Raw genomic sequence first — 22036 nt, forward strand, 5'->3', positions numbered from 1 at the left:
CAGCATAGATAACATACCATCTCTGTAATTCGTGTATTCCATGATTACAATCCCACCCCCTTTATCTGCAGGTTTAATAATGATGTTTCTATCCTCCTTGAGAGATTTTAATGCAGAGAATTCCTCAGGGCTAAGGTTTGTGTAAGTCTCTCTAGAAATGTTACTGAGGACATCATGTGTAAAAGTACGGCTGTAACTTTCTATCAACTTCAAACTCTCCCGGAGGTATACATTTACTTTTAGGCTTAAAAGGTGTGGGCGTAGTCATGCGATGTATACTCGATTGTTTGCCAAGGAATTGTCTGATTTTTAAAGTTCTCTCAAACTTAAACATTTCAACTTCAAAGTCAAATTTGTTAATCCTTGTAGTAGGACAAAAAGAAAGGCCCTTGGAAAGGAGCCGCAACTCACTGTTGTTGATAGGTCTTGAGGAAAGGTTAATCACCGGGCTTGCTTGGTGTCCCGTTTGTCCTCTGCTGCGTGTAAACGGGGTGCCTCTGTCTCTTGATGCCCCTCCTGGATCGTATTTTCCGCTTACCACCTTAAAGGGGTCTTGCCAGGGCTGGACTGGGTATGAAAACCAGCCCTGGAAAAAAATGACATACCAGCCCCATAGCATTGCGTCCTCATACCAGCACAACGTTGATTTCTTGTTCATAAAAGGTAAAATCATGCATTGCGTGCCCCCTTTCAATGCTGACTGACCACAGCGTGCCCCCTTTCAATGCAGACTGACCACAGCATGCCCCCTTTCAATGCAGAGTGACCACTGCGTGCCCCCTTTTAATGCAGACTGACCACAGCTTGCCCCCTTTCAATGCAGACTGACCACAGTGTGCCCCCTTTCAATGCAGACTGACCATAGCGTGCCCCCTTTCAATGCAGACTGACCACTGCGTGCCCACTTTCAATGCAGAGTGACCACAGCGTGCCCACTTTCAATGCAGAGTGACCACAGCGTGCCCCCTTTCAATGCAGACTGACCACAGCGTGCCCCCTTTCAATGCAGACTGACCACAGCGTGCCCCCTTTCATTGCAGACTGACCACAGCGTGCCCCCTTTCAATGCAGACTGACCACTGCGTGCCCCCTTTCAATGCAGACTGACCACTGCGTGCCCCCTTTCAATGCAGACTGACCACTGCGTGCCCCCTTTCAATGCAGACTGACCACAGCGTGCCCCCTTTCAATGCAGACTGACCACAGCGTGCCCCCTTTCAATGCAGACTGACCACAGCGTGCCTCCTTTCAATGCAGACTGACCACAGCGTGCCCCCTTTCAATGCAGAGAGACCACACCGTGCCCCCTTTTAATGCAGACTGACCACAGCGTGCCCCCTTTTAATGCAGAAAGCCAGTGCACTTATCTGCAACGGCGGCTTCTCTTCGAGTCCTCCCGCCTCCTTCTCGACCAATGGCATGAGTTCGCCTTTCGGACAATCAGGAAGTGGGTCTTGGACCTGCTTCCTGATTGGCCAGGAGGAGGATCCGTGTGACAATAGCGAATTTTCATTCACTTTTGTCACACAAATGGGTGGACCTGGGGCAATTGCGCGGTCGTGCGACGCTGTACCCAAATGAAATTGGCGTCCTTTTTTTCCCACAAACAGCTTTCTTTTGGTGGTATTTGATCACCTGTGCTATAAACAAAAAAAGAGCGTCAATTTAAAAAAAATAACAATATTTTTCACATTTTTTTATATGAAATTCTCCCCCAAAAAATGTAAAAATCAAAATTTTTTAACATTTTAGACCAATTTGTTTTCTGCTACATATTTTTGGTAAAAAAAATTGCAATTGGCGTATTTTGATTGGTTTGCGCAAAAGTTATTTCGTTTACTAACGAAGGGAAAGATTTATGTAATTTTTATAGTTTTTTTTTAACTAATAATGGCGGCGATCTGCGATTTTTTTTTTTGCGGGACTGCGACATTGCGGAGGACAGATCGGACCCCTGACTAACATTTTTGACGCTTTTGGGAGTACCGGTGACACTACAGTAATCAGTGCTATACATATGCACTGTTACTATAAAAATGACACTGGCAGGGAAGGGGTTAACTTTATTAGAGATCAAGGGGTTAAGTGTGTCCCTAGGGGCGTACTTCTAACTGTAGAGGGGCGTGGCTTTTGATGTAACCACAGAGACATACGATCCTATATAGCAGGATCGTATGATCTCTGCTGTTACACCAGGGAGAATGACAGGCAGCTTTGTTTACATTAGCCGCCTGCCTTTCTCCCTCTCCAGCGGGAGATCGTGAGTGGCCAGCGGACATTGGAGCACTCGCGCGGGGACCTCAGTGAACGAGCGGGGGCGGGAGCGCGCCTCCGGCGGAGCGCGCTCGCCCCCTGCAGCCTCCTGGGCGAGTGATGTAGTACTACGTCACTTTGCCCAGGAGGGGCTGACCGCCGCAGTAAATGTACTTGCATTGTCTTTCCTGCGATCCGGGTGGATACTTAAGGAGTTAATTGGTTTTCCAAATAATTAATGATTAGTTTTAGCTGTGGTGACCACTTTATGGATCGCAGTGAAAGTTAACGTTTTTCATCAATGAATAAGCGAACCTCATTCGTGAAACGCGTCTGCTGTTTAAGGCATCTGTTCATTGTGCTGTCATGGTTTTGGAGAAATAAAGACTTTTTATTCGGTGACACTGGAATGCTGTCAAACCATTTCCTATACAATCTCTACTCCAATTGGTCAACGGACTAGACGTGCACCCAGCACAGATTGGATACTTATCTCTTACCTGGAGCGGCATCAACCCCTTTGTCATAGGGTAACAGAGTCCTTCAGCCCTCAGGTGGGCCAGGAGGGAGGAGTTTCTCCTGCTGAGGATCTGAAGCTGCTCCAGGTGAACTGTGTGAGAGGGGAGTGTGGTGAAATCTATCCCAGTCCTCCTGGCTCCTTCCTGGGGAAGCCATGGAGGCCAGCAGGGCCTCTCCTGGTTGAAGTTCACAGGCATCCCCTGGGCTGATGGGTGACATGCATGCTCCTGTACAAGCCATGGCTGGTGATCTCTCTGTCCCTTGTGAGAATGAAGGTGCCAAGTCCATTTGGGAGCAAGTGGTGGCCGGGATTAAGGTCCTGAATAAGGAGAGAGACAAGCTCTTCAAACTCAGAGCAGGGTTGAAATGTCTGCGAAAGCAGCGTGAGGGCTTGTATAGCCGGAACCGTGGATCCGTGGATTTGGAAATCCAATTGGCTAAAGTCCGGGTGGAACACCAGAAAACCATTGTGGCCATGATGGAACGCAGAGAATGGCCCTTCAAGGAGAAGATTTGTAGTGACTGGAGGTTTACAAGGATGGCAAAGATGAAGGTGTAGGAGGAGACCCCCCAGTTTGGCCCTCTGCCCTCTCAGGGTGAGGTAAGCAGCCCATTGCCTTCTCAGGGCTCAGGAGGCATGCTGAGTGATCCAGGCAATGGAGTCTCCAATGTAGGGGGATCAGCTGGTGTATGATGGTGAGGAGAACTTACTTGACAATGTGCCTGATATAGTAAAGCCTATCAAGCCCCAAGTAATAGATAAAACTATTTTTGTGCCATTTAGCACCATGACTAATGCTGAGGGTTTGCCCAATGACACCCAAGCTGGTAACTCTATATCCAGCAATACTTTGCCTGCTGATGTTCCCTCTCAGGAAAAATTGCATTTAAAAAATGACATTTCAGGTGAGGGACTACAAGTGCCAGCAGAACCCATTAACCCTCCTTTTGCTGAGCCCAAAGCTTTTTGTCCAGTCACAGCTGCTGAGCAGGACTCTACAGCACAGCGTCAGGAGACGTGGTACTGCAGCAGAAACTGTGACTATACCTGATGTTTGTGTGTCTGATAACAATTGTTCCAGTACAGGTGTGATGGACCATCCCACCAAAATGTGTGTAATGGACAATCGTACCCATACAGGTGTTATGGACAATCCTGCTAGCTCAGTCCAAGCAGTTAATATTATTAGTAATATACAGGCTAAAGTTACATCATTGTGGGGCCTTGGCCCTGATAAGCCTACATTTGCTCAGGTGGTATGCGGTGCTCCTGGCAATATTATCAAGCCAAGGCTACAGCCAAAGAGGAACTCTGCTTCCATGCAGGGTTTTCCACCACAAGGTGCTACTTTGATCACCCCTTGATCTGGTCTTGGGTCTCTGGCTTCTGCTGGGGGTCCAAGGCGTAATGTAGCCATTCTTAAATGGGAAGGTGGTGCAATCACACCAGCATGGCGTGTGGTGGTAGACATGATTTTGGAGATGAGTTTTGAGGCAAAAGACCTCTATGCCCTTATGCACGTAGCTGGGAGCCGGGAGTACACAATTAGCTTCACAAGGCCAGAGGGTCTTGACTTGTTCTGGGAACGATATGAGGCTCTGTGCAGGTCAAGACCCGAATGGGAAGGTCTGGCACCAGCTGCCATTTCACAAAGATCAACTGTAAAAAAGATAACTATCATCCTCACTAATGAGTTTTCCTGCTTGGGTCTTAGAGGTCTGGTTAAAGAATTATGGTGAGATTTTGACAAAGCCGGATAAAATCCTTGATGAACGTGGCATCTGGACTGGGGGTTGGTCAGTAACAGTCAGGTTGGCCAGGGATGGGAATGTTGTTTGTCACCTGCCCTCCTCTGCTTTCATAGGGAGGGATAGGATGAGACTATTTTCTATCCTGGTCAGCCAAAGCTGTGTCACCGCTGTGGAAAAAAGGGGCATTTTTGCTCCTCCTGTTCAGCATTAAAATATTCAGTGTGTCGAGGACAGGGTCATGTGGCCAGGGACTGCAGATGATAAGGTGCAACCTGTGCCTGCTCCTTGGCCACCCCTGCAGCCGATGTCCTGAGGCCTGGCACAATATGGAGAAATAGTTAATAGATGAAATGTTGAAGTTGGACAGTTTGGAGGATGAGGCCCCTGGTGTACCATCCTCCTCTGTGGTGACTGACTCCCCTGGTCCTGTTCAGGATCCCTTCCCAGTTCCTGTTGCCACCCCTCCTGTGTCTGTAAGTATTCCTTCTGTGGCTGTCTCTGTCCCCCCCCCCTCCCAGCCTACTGTATGCACTCCTCTTCTGTCAGAACCTTCCATGTCTGTACCCCCTAAGTCAGTTATCCCCCATGAGTCTTCCCCTCCTAAGTCTGACTTAAAGGAAGCCCCCCCCCCCCCCCATCAGGAGTGGTAGAAAGTACCAAAAAGATCTCTTCAGATCTCTTGGTAAGGCTGGCTATTTCCAAGCCTCACACTTCTTAGGAGAAGATAAATGGTTCTCACTGGAAACACTAATAAATGAGATAGAAGGTTTTAGACTCCCTTTTTGGAATGCACTTCAATTAAGTCATTTTTTAGGCTCAATCCCCAACCCGCAGAATTATAATCGTCAATTGACAATTTTTGAAAGATATTGCTCAGATAGAGGAAACCTTTCTCAGGGGATATCTAAAATGTATAATTTGATAAATACACGTGAGGTGCAATACCAGTTACCTTATTTTGACAAATGGGAGAGGGAACTGGTTGGTGCGTTCTCCTCCGAGCAGCGACAACAGATGATTAACCTGGCTTTGAAATCATCTATAAGCACAAAATATCAAGAGACGAATTTTTAAATTTTGATAAGGTGGTATTATACTCCATATAAATTACATAGAATTTCGAATAATAATACTGACCGGTGTTGGCGCTGCTCGGTAGAAGAAGGCACACTATTGCATATTTTTTGGTCCTGCCCGAAATTGACAGACTTTTGGAAAAAAGTTAGAGAGATCATGCAAAAATTTACAGAAGACGACATATTAGATGACCCGGCCTTCTTTCTTTTACAATTAAATAATATACCAGTCAAAAGATATAGAAAATCAGTGATATGTCATCTTGCGAACGCGGCTAGATCCTGTATTCCTCATAACTGGAAAAAACAGACACCTCCAACAATAGCTGAATGGATACGGAAAGTAGATGAAATAAACAAAATGGAGGATCTAGTATTGACATTGCAACACAAAAGGGAGAAATATATAGAGACATGGGGTGCATGGAACCTATTCACTCTTTCGAGTGAAGGGATAGCTTTTTTAGAGATATGAAGAATTGTTAGGAAGTCAAGAAGCTTTGTGAAGATTGATAGTCTCTTGAACTTTTCATGGAGAGATAGACCGGCAGGAACAGGAAGGGGCGGATTTCCTTTCCCCCCCCCCCCTCTTTTTCCCTTTTTTTTGGGGGGGGGTTGCTTTAGTATAAATAAAAGTTAAAATGATAGGGTGGGAAAGGGTCGTACTACCGAGTAATTGCGAGAGGACAGGAACAGTTGAATGTAAGTGAGAGGGGGGAATAAGTAGAGATACCTCTTCTTTGCTAGACGATACAAGAGTTTTTTTTATTTATAATGTCTCTCGCATGGTTATAATGTATATTATTTCTGTATATGTACACATCCTTATTTACCCTTAATAAAAATGTATAATTGAAAAAAAAAAAGAAAGTACCAAAAAGGGTGCTGCAGCTTCTTCTGTGGAGACTTCAAATGAAAAAAGCAAGAGATGAAAACATCTCCGAGTTGGACCTGCGGTACCTGGAGGAGAGAAGGAAGGTTGTGAGGCAGAAGAGACAGGTGGTGAGGTCGGAACAGGGACAGGAAGCCCCAGTTCCTCCCTCCAACCGTTATAGGGCTTCTACTTTGTATATTTCCTCATCTGGGACTTCTTCAGAGCAAAGTTCAGATTCTGAAATGGAGTTGGAGGAGGCTTCAAGAAAGAGAGAGGCTTCTGTTGATGAGCAGCAGAGGGGAGCTAAGAAGCAATACACCCAATAACCCAAATGACGGTTCCCACTACGTTAAAAAAGGTGACAATAAATGTTGCCAGCATTAAGTCGGTAACTGCTCATTCTATGGCCTTCTTTCTGTTCAGCCAATTAGATGCTAAAATTTTATTTTTGCCAGAAACTAGGCTCACCTCCTTGGCAGATATATATATATGGCCAAGAGAGAGTGGAGGAATGGTCCATCTTACTGGTCTCAGGCAGCCGAGCTTTATGGCGGTGTTGTTTAAAACTGGCATGATAACTGTTCCGTGGGTTATTGAGGTGGAGATTGGGAGATGTACGGTTAGGGTTGCCACCTCATCCCTTTAAACCAGGACAAACATGAATTACACAGGTTCTGTGGCTGATTAAGGTGGTAATTAAACTCACTTAGTGCCTTATGTGCATTATATCAGCCTCAGAGCCTGTGTAATTCATATGTGTCCTGGATTAAAGGGATGAGGTGGCAACCCTATGTATGGTCCTTGTGGGAGGGCAGGACCTGCACCTAATTAATGTTGATGGGCCGGACGCAAATTGGGACAGAAAATGCCTTTTTACAAGGATCAAGCCATTTCTTTTTCCCAGCAAGTGGTTTTTGGAGGTGACTTTAATACTGTGACTAGGCCCAAGGACAGGAAGGACTTCAAAGACAAGCTGGGATATGATAGCGCATTTTTTAAATAATATGGTTAGGGATGCTGGTCTTGTGAATGTGTACATTAAGCACCTTCCGGATGACACAGGGGGCACCTTTCATCAAGGTAGTAGTCAGAGTAGGATAGATAGTTTTTTTTTTTTTTTTTGAGGCCTCTGCTTTCTCACCCCCAGTGGTGCAAGCGGTAGAGTTCTCTGATCACTGTATGCTATCTGTGATGTTGAATGCTTCAGACTTCCCTCAGAGGGGCAAGGGCATCTGGGGATTAAATTTTGACCTCAGGGAAGAACATGCTAGACAATCCTTTGAGGAATTCTTTCAGGCACAGGTGACCATCCTGGACTTTTGTAACAGTAAGGCGGAGTGGTGGGAGCTGATCAAAAAGAGGATTGCTGGATTCTTCAGGGGCCTAGCCAATATAAAGCAGTTTGATAGATACATGATCTACCATCGTTTGCGGAGGAAGCTGGATATTCTTGTCTCGAGAGGAGGAGATCCTGGAGCAATCTCTGAAGTGAAAATCCTCCTCAGAAGGTGTCAATATGACCAGCATGCCTCTTTGGTTCTGGAGAGAGACTATGGGAAGTACCACTCGCCTGACCCTTACCAGAACCGCAAAGAAGGTGTAGCTGCTAAGACGGTCGTTGGCCTTAAGGATAGTACAGGTTCCTTGCCTTGACAAAGTCCAGGTCATGGATCCTGGAGGTCGTGAGTGTCACGCCTTGGCTGGGAATTGATCTTGTGTTCTGGATTGTTTCCCTGCTGATTGAGCCACTGGGTGATTCCTATTCTTGCTTGCTTCTCACTATCCCCTTTCTTTTGATATGAGACTCTTGCTCCACCCTGTGGCCAGCTGTAGTCGGTTACCTTGTCCCCTGACATATATATATATATATATATATATATACCATCTTCCACTTCCTGCTAGTGTATTAGTATGGGTTTAGCGTTTAGCTTCCAGTCTGACTACTGTTTGTTTGATCTCCTTTCCTTTGATTTCCTTTCCTGACCTTGGCTATTCCTGACCTTTCTTCGAATTACCCCTTTGGACTATACGGACTTTGGTTATCAAACTCAGCTGGCTCTTGACCTTTCTTCGGATCACCCCTTTGGACTATACGGACTCCGGTTATTGACTCGGCACACCCCTGACCTCTCTCCTGGACTTCTCTTCCTTGGAACTTCCTTTCGGCTGCAGGACTCCATGCGCTCCTCCACCTGACACTGGGATAACAAGACTACCAGTCAGGAATCCGGAGGGGCGGTTGGCGTTCCTGGCTGGCCTAACAGTGAGGTCTTTTTATGCTTAACTTGGGAGGAAAGAGCTTGACCTAGACAAGATGGAAAGCTTTTTGGACTCTACTCCTGGTATAAATGGTGGAGATGTCCCATTGATGAATTTGACAGAGGAGATCACAGTTGAAGAGGTGATGAGAGCAATTGAACAGCTTTCCATCAAAGTCACCTGGACCGTATGGTCTCAACTCTGGCTGAGTTTTACAAAGCCTTTAACTCTTTTCTGGCCCCACGTTTGTTAGAGGTTTTAAACAGTTGCCTTGCTAAATGGATGCTTCCCCCTTCCACGAGACACTCAGCTGTGATTCTTCTTTCAAAAGGTAAAGATCCCTCGAAGATTGAGAATTGGTGCCCCATCAGCCTTCTCAATGTCGATAGGTGCTGGCGAAGATATTTTTTTCTGGCGCCTATCAGCAGTAGCAGTCTTTGCTTTCTCGCCATCAGCACTGTTCGATCCAGTGTAGGAGCACCTTCACAGTGGTTTTTGCTGCCCGAGAGGCCTTGGAGCAGTGCAGGGCTGCAGGCTGGGGAAAGTATTTACTGGCATTGGATCAGGCAAAGGCTTTCAATTGTGACAACCATGAGTACCTGTGGTTGCTCTTTAGTAAGTACGGTCTGCCAGGTGGTTTTGTCGATTGGTTAAAAGGCTTGTATAAGGGGGCAGAAAGCTTCCCTCTTGTTAATGGTTGGGTTGGACAGTCCTTTGAGGTTGGATCTGGGGTGTGCCAGGGTTGTTTCCTGAGTCCTCTGCTCTATGTGTTTGCAATCGACCCTTTCATCAGGAGGCTAGAGAAGCAGCATGTTGTGTGGGGTACCAGTGAGAATCCCGGGTGAGCCGCCTTTGATGGTTGTTGCATATGCGATGCGGATGATTTGTCAGTGATTGTCACTGGGACAGATGAAGCGGAGGAGGTGGTCTCTGACATCACGGTACTCTGAAGCATCAGGCTCCAAGATCAATCATGAAAAGAGTGATGTTTTATGGATGGGAAAGGAAGGTGGGGGTTTGATCTCCCAGACACCTTTCCAGTGCCCCAGGAAAAAATTAAGATACTAGTCATTGAATTAGGACCCGCCGATTATGGCCTCAAAAACTGGGAAGGCAGGCTGGAAGTTGCCAATACTAAGGTGGTCAGCTGGAAGAGATGAAAGTTATCTCTGAGGGAAAGGGTTGATCTGAATAAGACTTACCTGATACCAATCTTCTTGTATGTCAGCTTTGTCTGCATCTTGCCAGTGTCTCTCTATGCTAGGATCTATAGTGTGTTCTTCAGGAGGCTGTGGGGGAACATACTTAACCTCATCAAGAGGAATATCACCTTTCTATCTAGGAGGGAGGGTGGCTTAGGTATGGTCAACCCCGTTCTTTTCACCGCTATTTCTCAAATTTAACATTGGTAATATGACTGCAATGGGACCTGCTAGATGGGCAGGCATGTTTAGATCTTGGTTTAGGCCTTTCCTACGACTTTGGGAATAAGGTGGCCAAGTGAAGAATCTCAGGGGTCAGCTTCCAGCCTATGTCGCTCCGTGTCTAAAGTTGCTGTGGCAGTGTCGATTGTCAGCTGAAGATCTCAAATCCGCTCAGAGAAAAAGTCCTTCTGAGCCCAGTCTTGAGCGAAGTCTTTCATGATCCACTGGCCTTAAGGGATTGCCCAGACCCAATTTTGAGGGAAGGGTTATTGCTGATTTATTTGGCTAGAGTCCCTCTTAAATTTAGGGATCTAGCCCGGTTGTGCTTCCATGGGAGGCTCTATGTTCGGGGCAATTTAAAATACTGCAGTAAGATGGATAATGTTTGTCCCCAGGAAGAATGTGCAGGGGAGGAGGACATAGAAGTATTCAAATAGGTGGGGCAGGCCCTTGGTGTTTCTTTCCTCTCCAGGCTGGGTTATTCTGAGTGGGTTTACGAAGCATTCAATACTGGTGGGGTCTTTTGTTTGGATACACTTATTTTTAGTTAGCCTAGTAGTCCGTTATTTCACCTGGAATGCACGGTGTCAGGTCACCACTCAGCATAAAATCCTTCCTGTTCAGGTGGTGGTGTGTGACATTCTGCATGAGGTGGGGAAGATTCGGGTGCTTGAGAGAGACAAGTGGGGTCAGGGGGCTTAGTTGAAGGCGTGGCGGGGTTTCAAGCCTCCCTGAATGCCAGGAGTCTTTTTCCCGGGTGTGGCTTTCTGTCTCTTATCACCCTAGGTTTTTTTCTTTATGCTTAATTTTTGATAAATGCCTGCATAAATAAGTAATGGGATTTGCCTCTTGGACCCTCTTTGCTGCTTTATGTAAATACTTTTGAAAACTCTTTTGGTATTGCACTATGTATTGTATATATTCTGAACACGGATGTGTATTCCTTTGTTTTCTGTTGGAGTATTGTACTATGGTTTTGTTTTTTTACTTTTGTATAAAATTTGTTGCTTGGTTCTTTTCCATAAAAGATCAGCAGAAGTTGGCTTTGCAAATATTCAGGAAATTCCCCTGCTTACGCTGTCCCAGAAGGTAGCCTTTTTGGTGCCAATCACCTCTGCTCACAGGGTGCTGGAACTGGTGGCGTTGTCTTGTCGTACCCCTTATCTGGTGGTCCACAAAGATAAGGTGGTTTTTCGTCCATGTCCTTTGTTCCTACCTAAGGTGGTCTCTGACTTCCTTTTTGAATGAAGACATCGTGTTGCCTTCCTCGTGTCCCAGGCCAATAATTCTAGGCAAGCTGCGTTGCAAGCCTTGGATGTGGTGCGAACGATTCGGGTGTATCTGGCAGCCACAGATCCTTTTCGAAGGTCAGACTTCCTGTTTGTGATCATGGAAGGGCCAAGAAAATGGCTGTCCACTCCTTCTGTGACCATTTCCTGTTAAATCAGACAGATGCTGAATCAGACAGACAGTGACTCAGACCTCTTCTATCAAGGGTCAACTCCCTTCTTTCCATGTAACGGCACACTCGACTCGGGTGCTTAGTTCTTCTTGGAACTTCCATCATCAGGTGGCAGTGGCGTAGGTTTGCAAGGCGGCCACTTGGTTGTCAGTGCACACTTTCACTAACTTTTACAAAGTGGATGTGTTGGCATCTGCAGATGCTTCTTTTGGCTTCAAGTTTGTGCAGGATCCTGTTTAGACTGTATGGGGGGTGTATTGTTCAGGTTGGGCTCCAGTTTTTGTTGAGCTCCTTTTACCTGGCTTGCTCTTGTGTTTAGCCTTAATTGTGTCCATCAATTAACGAAAGAGAAAATAGGATTTTTGTATTTACCGTAACACCCATTTCTCTGAGTTCTTTGACTGACACAGCATCCACCCCTCTATGGAGTTTTAATACTAATGACACTGCTTGTTACTAAACTGAAGGCCTAAAGCAGGGAGGGGGATGTATACCAGCTAGGAGTGCCCATAGGCGTAGCCAAATCTTTTTTTTTTTCTGCCTAGTGTCCTACTCCTGTAGGGAGAAATGGATTTTACTAGAAGTACAAAAATCCTATTTTTCCCTCATTTTATAAGTGATCATTTTCCCTCTGTTCCTTTTGTTCTAAGCTGCAGAAAAACTGGGGGAAGGAGAAGCAACAGTACACTAAGCTTCCCAGTGAAAGGCTGTGCAGGGGAGGCGTGTCAGGAAAAAGCTGATCATTGGATGAGAGCAGGCTGAGTTCCCAGCACAGCTAGAGAACTGACCACAGTGTGTTCCCCTAAGTGTGGTCAGTTTTTTATAGGAAAGCTGAAGAGAGACTGGCAAGAACCCCTGGGATTTTACCCAAAGGAAGCAATACAAAGAGAACAGGATAATTTTTCACATAAGTACATGGTACAGCAGGCATATATCAGGAATATGAACCTGCCCTAGAATATGAATACTGTTGGGGAAACACTTAAAGATAAAAAAAATGTTTAGGGTGGCTAGGAGTAGGTTTGGGTACCTTGTTCCCCCACTCCCCTGGGTGCTGTGAGGCACTTATTGTCTGGTTTTGTGCTGGGGTTATTCTGGAGACGCAGTGCTCCTGTGTGTCAGGTTGCCCTACTAGTTTTCCCAGTCAGGCAGGCAGCCCCCTGGCCTAGACCAGAGGAAGTCCACAATTGCCTTGGATGGCTCTGTTTTATATGGGCCCCCTCCGCACTTCCTGGGCTGCTATGTAGACCAGATGCTGTGGAGGCACAAAGGGCAGGACGCGATTCTGGCACCTTGGTGAGGTATCTGTTATACCTTTTTCTGTGAGTTGGGAGTGCTCAAAATCACAAACACCCCCCCCCCCACTTGGTTAGTGCTTTGTACTAACCCTGCACCAAGTAGTGGGGCTTCCAGTAACTTAGGCCTGGGCTTTGTGACATACTGCAGCGGGCTGTTGTGCCCGCCATTTTAATTGCGGGCATTCACCCTTCACCGCGGTCGCTTCTGCCTGCTCTCTGTCCCTGAGCCAGGTGCTGATAAGCCGTAGCCCGACACCCTTGCCCTAATGGGCAGAACTGTGATGCGTAGAGCTAGGATGGCCAGGCGCTTGGGCTGGCACCACCCCTTTCCTGCCATTCCTTTTAACCACGCTCTAGTACTAGTGCCAAAGGGGCAGATTTGTTGTGGCTTGGTACCCTTGGCCTGTTGGGCAGGGCCAAATTAAGCAATGCAGTGTTGGATGGATGCTAGGGCTGACTGTGACGCTTGTCATTGAATCCAGAACGATCACCCCCTGTTTTTGCTGCTACTTCCTCCGCTTGCGCTCTGTACCCACACTGGGGGCGGGTACATTTCAGTCATTGCCCTTGTCCTGCAGGGCAGTACCCTAGTGAATAGTGCTGGGCAGTCGCTTCAGCATGCTACTGCACCTGCCATTTTACCTTGGGGCATCCCCCCTTTTTTCTCCGATCTCTTCTGCCCACACTCTGTACCTTAGACTCCATTCACACCTGAGCGTATCGTTTTCAGGCGTTTTTTGGGCATTTTTTTGGGTGTTCTTCTGGCATTTTTTTTGAGCATTTTTCACACGTTTTTTTTTCAGGTGTTTGGAGGCAGACATTGACATCTAACAAAAACGCTTGTAATCTGCCAAAAGAGAATCTCATGTACTATTTTGAGCTTCAGGCAACAAAACTCATATGTGAACAGGGGCCTTTGAAATGAATAGGATTTAGATTGTTTACCATTTTGAGACTTCAGAGATGAGCGTTTTACGAGCTGAAAAACGCTCAGGTGTGAACAGTGTCTTAGCTGAGGGAGGCTATGCTGTAGACCTGTGCACTTGTTTGGGAGGGGGGCGATGTTTGCTGTCCCACTTGCACCATCTCCTCCAGGGCTGCAAGTTTGCTTAGTTGCGGCTCCGTTGCTTTCACAACACTCCATCTCGGTGTTGTCTTATGCCAAGTCCTCTAGCCTCACTGTTGATGAGTGGGCCAGGACTCTAAGAAAATACTGACAGGGTTGCCCTTCCAGGGCAAGTGGCTCTTGGTGCTCTCGCTGGATGTCACTATCAAACCTCTTATGGGAGGGAAGAGTTTCTTCTCCCACAATCTAAAAGAGGCAGAAGCCACTGTGCAAGCAGGGTCCTTCCTTTTCTGCTAATAAGCTACTTTCTCATTTACCAGGCTTCTTGAAAAAAAGATCTAAACCACTTTTTGTGGGCCAACCCTCCATGCATAAAGGCTTGCCCCCACCTGGTTCCTTCCAGGTGGGGGGTCGCCTTCATTGATTCACAGACCTTTGGATTTCTCTGCTTTCCAACTACTGGGTTCACAGACAGATTTTTTTTGGGATACAGAGTTTCTTCCTATCTGCCAGACAAGTTCTTTCCTTCCACCCTTCACCTCTCCCTGTCTCGTCTACAGGGTGATGCAGGATCTTCTAGCCTCTGTGAGGTTCTGGGGGCGTTACTCCAACCTGGTTATGGTTCCTAAGAAGGAAGGGTTTTGGCTGATCTCAGACTACAAGGCCCAGAATTGCCCTGTGATGGTCACAAATTAAGGATGTAGCCTGCCCCATCTGTGGTGGCCTTACTTCATCAGAGGAATTTTCTGGTTTCTATGTATAGCATGAATAGACACCAAAACTTTTGGCATTTCCATTTTGTCTAGTCTCCACCCCCCCAGGTGTTTACCAAGGCGCTGGCTCCAGTCTTAGCATTACTGAGACAACAAGGGTTTGTTGTACCCGGCTATCTGGACAACCTCCTTCTTCAAGTGGAGGCTCATTCTGCACTGATGGACTGCGTAAGGGATCACCATGCACCCTCTACAGGTGTTTGGCTGGATTCTGAACTCAAGAAGACCCTGGCCAGGGCTTTGGAGTACCTAGACCTGATTCCTGACTTGGCGTGGGCCAAGGTGTTTCTCCCACCACGCAAGCTTCTAAAACTCTGGACTGTGGTTCGGTGACTACTGTCCTACAGGTGGCCTTCTTTGCAGCTGAGGCCATGGCGGTGGCCTAGGTCACTCACCAAGGTAGAACAAGGAACTTGGCAGCTGCGCTTGATACCTCCCCCATTCTTCAGTGAGCAGCACTTCATGTGTCGGCTCTCTCCATTGTCTACTTCTGAGCATGGACAGCTGGCTGGCGAATTACTTCAGCTGGCAAACTCAGGTTCTTGGAGAGTGGTTTCTGCATCCAGATGTTTTTCCACCAGGTCTGTCTACGGTGGTGCACCCCTGTACATGGATATTCTGGTGTTTTGCCACAACTGGGGTCTCCTGTTGAGACATGAGTTAGGAATCTCTTGGCTGATGCGATGGATGCTCTGGTGGCGCCGTGGAGCTGTTCTCGTCTAATTTGTGCATTTCTATGTCTTAAGCTACTTCCTTGTCTACTATGCAGGATAGGGGCAAAGGGATCCTGGTCATTCTGGTGTGGCACATCTGGCCACAGACGTCCCCTTGCAACTTCCTCCTTAAGAAGATCTTCTGTCCCACAGACTGATCTTCTACCCTGCTTATATCACTGACTGTTTGCCTGGCTGTAAATAGCAGGGTTCTGTGAGACAGGGGGTTGTCAGGCTTCAGTCATTCACACTATGTTGCAGGTGCGTAATGCCACCTCGCGAAAGATTTATCATCGCAATTAAAAGGCTTACATTTCATGGTGCGAGGCTGTAGACTTTCTTTTATGTACCTTTGCCTCAGATTTGGCCTTTCTTTAACGTGGAATTGATCAGACATTTGCCTTGTGTACTACTGGAGTATCTTTGGCCACGCACTTCTTGATTGGTATCTTTTTTTAAGGGGTTCAGCCTGTGGCCACTATGGGACTTTGTACCCTGTTCCTTTGGTTCTCCAGAAGCCTCCCCACTATGAAAATAATAGGGACCTTCCCTTGTTGATACTATCCTTGAAGGTCACCTTTTTGATTGCCATCATCTCCGCACGCCATGTGTCAGAACTGGTGGCCTAGTCCTGCAAGTCTCCCTATCTCCCTTTTTAGTTTTACACAGGAATAAGGGGTTTCTCTGTCTGTGTCCCTCCTTCCCCCTTAATGTGGTGTCCAATTTTTACCGGGATAAGCAACCTTCACATCCTGAGGAGGGTGGGCTTCATTCCTTGGAGTTGGTTCAGGCTGTTTGTGTTTATCTTGCCTGCTACAGCCTCCTACAGAAAGTTGCAGCTCATGATGACCTGTTCGAGATGCTTTCCTGAAAATAGTCATAACATCTATTTCATATCATGAAATCAAAAGAAAACTATAGATGAAAACTTACTCAGTAAGTTGACCACAAATGTGTGTACTGTAGGTTTTAGATAGACAATTTCTAAGGGAATCTGACACAAAGGTTTCACTCAGGGACCTTTGTAACTCTGAAGTTGGCATATACTCTAGAATCAGAGGCCAACAGGATTTCAGGCTGCAGCCGTAGGCTGTATCAGAAGGAGCCATTAGTAGAGCGTGAGCTTGGGGCACCTGGTACAGGGGTACTGTCCCCCCCTAGTGTGCTGTGACCACTTGGCTGTTAAGCAACTTATGTCTCGGGAACAAATCAAGGCTGCAAGTATGTGCAAAACCCAACAACTGGAAGCAGGTTAGAGTTGAATGGGCAGAGGTTACTAAGCAGCATGAATGGACTAAAGACTGGATTTCTTTGTGGCCTATTGCAATGCAGAATCAGCAGTAGGGAGATGCTTTGTTATCACCAGGAAAGAAAGCACAGCATGCTCGCTAATCCACCCAGCAGATGACATCAGGGCTCGGTCTCTCAGCGTTAACCCCTACCATGGTAGAAACTAGTAGAAAGTGATAATTTTGAAGTCACTTAGGCAATGCAAAGGGCTCTGGACTTTGTGTTAAGTAGGACATCCTGCTTAAAATTTGCCATGCTGGATAAAATAGAAGACCACTGAACACTGCAGGTATCCCTAAAATGTATACATTTATACAATACAGAGAAATGTTATTATTGCTTTTCATTGTATGTTTGGTGGTGCAGACTCAATAAAGATCAAAAAAACCATAAATAAAAAACGCTCAAAAAAGCAAACCCCTCAAAAATATATCCTATACGTATAAACATTAAAGGTAATTAACCAAAATACAACAGTCCAAATACTGTATATCATGTTAAACAGCTAAAAATATTAGGTACGCTAATATGAATAACTCTGAATTAAATTTAGTTGCTTTAAATGCATATTTACATCGAAACTGCATAAAAGGTCTATAGAATCTGTGCCAGAAGGGAGTAATAGTGTGAACGTTGGGTTGGTTAGAAATAAGACAAATAGTTAAACAGACAGTGTCACTGTGTCACATTGCCCAAAATTAGTGTCTCCTTATTAACTACATGTAAGTAGGCTGGTTTTCTATGTTGATTGTATTCATTTTTTTCACATATTTTCTTACTGTCTTTTTAATTTACTTTAATTTTAGAGAGACTCTGCCCGTCATATTGAATGGCTGAAGACTGTAAAAGAGAGCCATGGCTCAGTGGAACTGTCATCTCTGTCCCTGGCAACAACTATCAACAAAAAGGGAATCTACATCATCAGAGCATCCAAGGAAAGCAAAAAGGTAGTTTCTGTCATTTTAGGTTGTTCAGAGCCATTGATAAATTAGTTAGTTTAGCAGGAAAAGCTTCTAGAGACTTAAACCATTTCATAGTATTGTAGTAAAACGATCACAAAATTGCCCTAAAGTGGCCCTGTCACCACAGAACCACTTCTGTCTGAAGGTCTGCCCATGTACACAGGGTGTTAGAAAAAATGAGCTGCAAAGCGACTACCAACACCAGGAAAAACAGCTGTAAAAACGTGTTTTTAGTAGCTTTTTGCATTGGTGTTAATGCACGTTTAGCCGCGTTGGCTTTTAGCAGCGTTTCTCTGCCTCTATTCAAAATCAATGGTTCCCTATGAGAGCCATCTTACCTGATCCGACTTTCAGCCCATCGATTTGAATAGAAGTTGCATCCAAGTCAGATCATGATGATCTGATAGTGGTGCTCTGAGGATCTTGAAGGGGAACCTCAAGCCAAAAAAAAAAAAAGGGGCGTCCCCCCAAAACCCCATGCTCATTCATGTTGGGGGGGTCTGAGGGCTTCCAGATTCCGATAGGCCCCCTGCCCGCAAACCCCCACGACCATCGCCCAAGGTTGTCGGGAAGAGGCCCTTGTCCCCATCAACATGGGGTCAAAGTGCTTTGGGGCAGCTTAACTGTAATCCAGTGTTAAGCACCCTTTAGCAGCATCAGACGTTTTTACAGCTGTAAGGCTGGTCCTCAGAATGCACTGGCGGTTTTTTTTTTTTTTTTGCAGCTTGAAAACCCCTATGCAAATTACAGCTTCTAAAAGCCTGTGTGTGCATGAGGCCATAGAATAACATGAAAAGGCATTTTTAAGCTGCAAAAAATGTCTGACGCTGTTAAAAGCAGCTGTAAAAACACCCTGTGTACATGGAGACTAAAAGAAGCCTGTTTAATTAGGGATGGGCTTTTTATTGAGGGATTTCTTAGGGGAACAGATGGATGTGGCCCAAAAACACTGCTCAATCTATTTTTTATGCTAAAAAATGCACTCATATTACATTGAAAATAAAACTAAAACATCTCTAGAATATCCAAATCTTCAGTTCTGGATTGGTTTGATCAGTCCCCTTCCTTTAAATAAACTGACATATATGGCCAGAGGTAAAAAAAAAAAAAAAAAAAAAAAATTGTCAAAATTTGGTCTGTGTGGGTGTCATCGCCATCTACAGAGACAGAATAGTAGTGAGGGAGAGTTTGTGTGGGGGCAGAGACAGTTTGCAGAGGACCAGAGAAAGCAGCTATCCTAATCCATTCGGCGGCACTGCCCAACAGGCACAGACGACTGCTGCCCCCCCCTGGGGCTGATCCACAGTGCTGCTGTGTGGGCATTTTTAATGTATCTGCTGCTGACAGCATTGTTGTGGTCTGCAGTCTGTGCCTGCAATGTATCAGGCAAAAAGATTTATGTGTTTTCTCTACATAAGGAAACATAATTGTATCATGTTGCTCCGTGAAAGCAGCAGTTTAGATTAGATTTTCTGCATTCTTCCCCACAACATTCACCTGCTTCAACATCTGGGCTCTCTAGTGACAGGGAGGGAAGTCTCACAACAGGTTTCAGAGGCTTAGCCATATAAAGCTGGGAAAAGGGTCATGGGGCCATGTTGAGAAGGGTCAACTGAAGTCAGGTGTTTCTTCTGCAGCTGCTGGAGCCAATTTTCTCAATTTTGCTTCAATCCAGCCTTGCATCTGTCTTAAAGTTTGTAGCCTAAACTGGTGCTCACATATCAAATTTCTAATGGTTGCTGTAAGATAAATCCTGCTCTATGACTTAAAATGTGCAACCTATTTTTGTCCCCAGGGACTGTAAAGGTGCCTCACAATGTTTCCGCAGCTGGACCCCTGCTGCCAAATGTTTGTTTGCTATTATCTCTCAAAAATTACACTCTAATTTTTGTTGCAAGATAAAACTTGCCTTATCCTCTCCTACTTATTCTGCAGCCTTACCAAGATGCATACATACTGTCCATATACTGTACATTTATGGCTATTGTGTCTCAAATAATATACGCCAATGTTTATTTCAAGATAAGATAAAGCCTGTATTAATTGTCCCTTTTACATTTTAGTCTTACCAGGCCACTGTAAAATATTCGTGGCTCTGTACACTCTGTTTATTTTATGTTTCAATCTTTTTATTAGAGATTTTGACAAAAGATATAAAATTGACACATTGCCAATAGTAATCCGAGAGTAGTAAAAATTGACAATAAAGTGAAACCTCCATTAAACCACTTTTTATTTTTAAATAAAAACCTACTTTGTTGCTCTTTATATTGTGGCCTTACCAAGCTGCTTATATACTGTCCAGCCACTAAACGATATTTGAGGCAATTGTCTCTCAGATAATACACCCTAATTTCTGTTGCAAGATAAAACCTGACTTATTTCCACTGCTTATATTGCAGCCTTATTAAGCTGCCTACATACCGTCCAGCCACGTTACAGTATCTGGGGCTATTGTCTCCTAAATAATGCACTCTAATGTTTTTCAAGATTAACCCTGTCTTAAATGCAGCTGTTTTGGGAAACATTTATATAGATAGGTTTGCATTTGCTTTAATGGACGCCAAGAAAGTATATTTAGAGTACAAATATACTGTTGTATGAAAGGGTAGGATAAGTGTAGATGCTGCCTAATAAGGTTTATCTGGGGATAGAACTATAGTGTTTTAAAGAGATTTCTAATTTTTTGATTGCTTTTCACTCCTATTAATGACTGGCCAATTACATCTCCAGGGACATGAGATCACCTGATCAATCCAAAAATGAATGCACTCAAAATAATTAACAACTTTTTTCCTACTTCCACATGGTTCTTTATTAGAAAAACAATTTTTTTGCGATTGAAGGCAAGGTAGCAGGGGGTTTATCAATTTAAAAACTAGCACATGCCCTAGAATTGGTGTGTATTGACTATGCCTCAGTCGTACTATTTTTAGACGTCCTGAAGGTATAAGACTTTTACTGTGACTCTACTTTTCTTCTTGATTCTCGCATATTTTGCCTTCCTACATTACCTTACTGCCACCTACCTTAGGGGCTATAGTTGATCTAGAACGATCAAAACAAGGGCGAGCAGGACAACTCAAGGCAAAGATCCAGGCACATTCCTTTTATATGCCGCTTAGGCTTCTGATTGGCTCAAGTATACAGTATCTCACAAAAGTGAGTACACTCCTCACATTCTTGTAGATATTTTATTATATCTTTTCATGTGACAACACTAAAGAAATTACACTTTGCTACAATGAAATGTAGTGATTGTAAAGCTTGTATACCAGTGTAAATTTGCTGTCCCCCCAAAATAACTCAACACATAGGCATTAATGTCTAAACCGCTGGCAACAAAAATTATTACATTCCTAAGTGAAAATGTCCATATTGGGCCCAATTAGCCATTTTCCCTCCCCGTTGTCATGTGACTTGTTAGTGTTACAAGGTCTCAGGTGTGAATAGGGAGCAGGTGTGTTAAATTTGGTGTTATCGCCCTCACTCTCTGACTGGTCACTGGAAGTTCAACATGGCACCTCATGGAAAAGAACTCTCTAAAGATTTGAAAAAAAGAATTGTTGCTCTTCATAAAGATGGCCTATTCAACAAACACAGCTAACTTCCGGTTCCGGCGCCAGATGTGAGGGAGCAGGAAGTGGTGGCTCCGGGCACAAAGGCTTATAAAAACTGCCTTTAATCCCGATCGGTGAGTCAGCTACACCCCCCTCCACCCTTACCACATCGGGGACAGGATGATGGACAAATTCCTTGTACACAGAACGGCTACCGCTACTTCCGCCGCCCGCACGGACAAATCTCACACCAACACCCTGGCAGGCAAGATGGCGGAGAGCGCGGCCCTGACATCCAGTCAGCCTCCCCCTGTGCCCGGCTACACAAACTCAGTGGCCCCCCTGGCCCCACCATTGTGGCATCACCTGACCAGTATGCGGGCATTGCACAGGCAGTTGCCGCCCTGTTGTCACCAACGATAACAGCAGCAGTGGACAGGGCTATGGCTGCGGGGATAGCACAAATATGAAAGGACATTAGTGAGCACGCACTGCGGCTTACTGAACTAGAGGGCAGAGTAGCTGAAATTGAAGAGGAAACACAAGCCTCTTTCCATCAAGAGAAGCAATTTAAACAAACCCAGCAGTATCTACTTGACAAAGTTGATGACCTAGAAAACGGGTCACACAGAAACAATCTGCATAATAGGCCTCCCGGAATCCTATTGCGCTGATTCCCTATTGGATATGTGTGCTCAGCGTATCCCCCAGGCCCTGGGAGTTACCAACCTATGTGTCGCTGAACGTGTACACCG

At 45.4% G+C, this 22036-nt stretch overlaps 1 protein-coding gene across 1 annotated transcript in view; it reads left to right on the forward strand.

The window, feature by feature from the left end:
* Positions 1–22036, forward strand: part of LOC309553784 (E3 ubiquitin-protein ligase RNF213-like) — a 678906-nt gene that overhangs the window by 269266 nt on the left and 387604 nt on the right. Inside the window, exon 20 of the mRNA XM_082255197.1 lies at positions 17566–17706. Within this exon, the coding sequence (XP_082111323.1) occupies positions 17566–17706 (141 nt within the window). The remainder of the gene's footprint in view (positions 1–17565; positions 17707–22036) is intronic.

Source organism: Pelophylax lessonae, assembly GCF_965119305.1.
Source record: "Pelophylax lessonae genome assembly, chromosome: 4".
Lineage (NCBI taxonomy): Eukaryota > Metazoa > Chordata > Amphibia > Anura > Ranidae > Pelophylax > Pelophylax lessonae.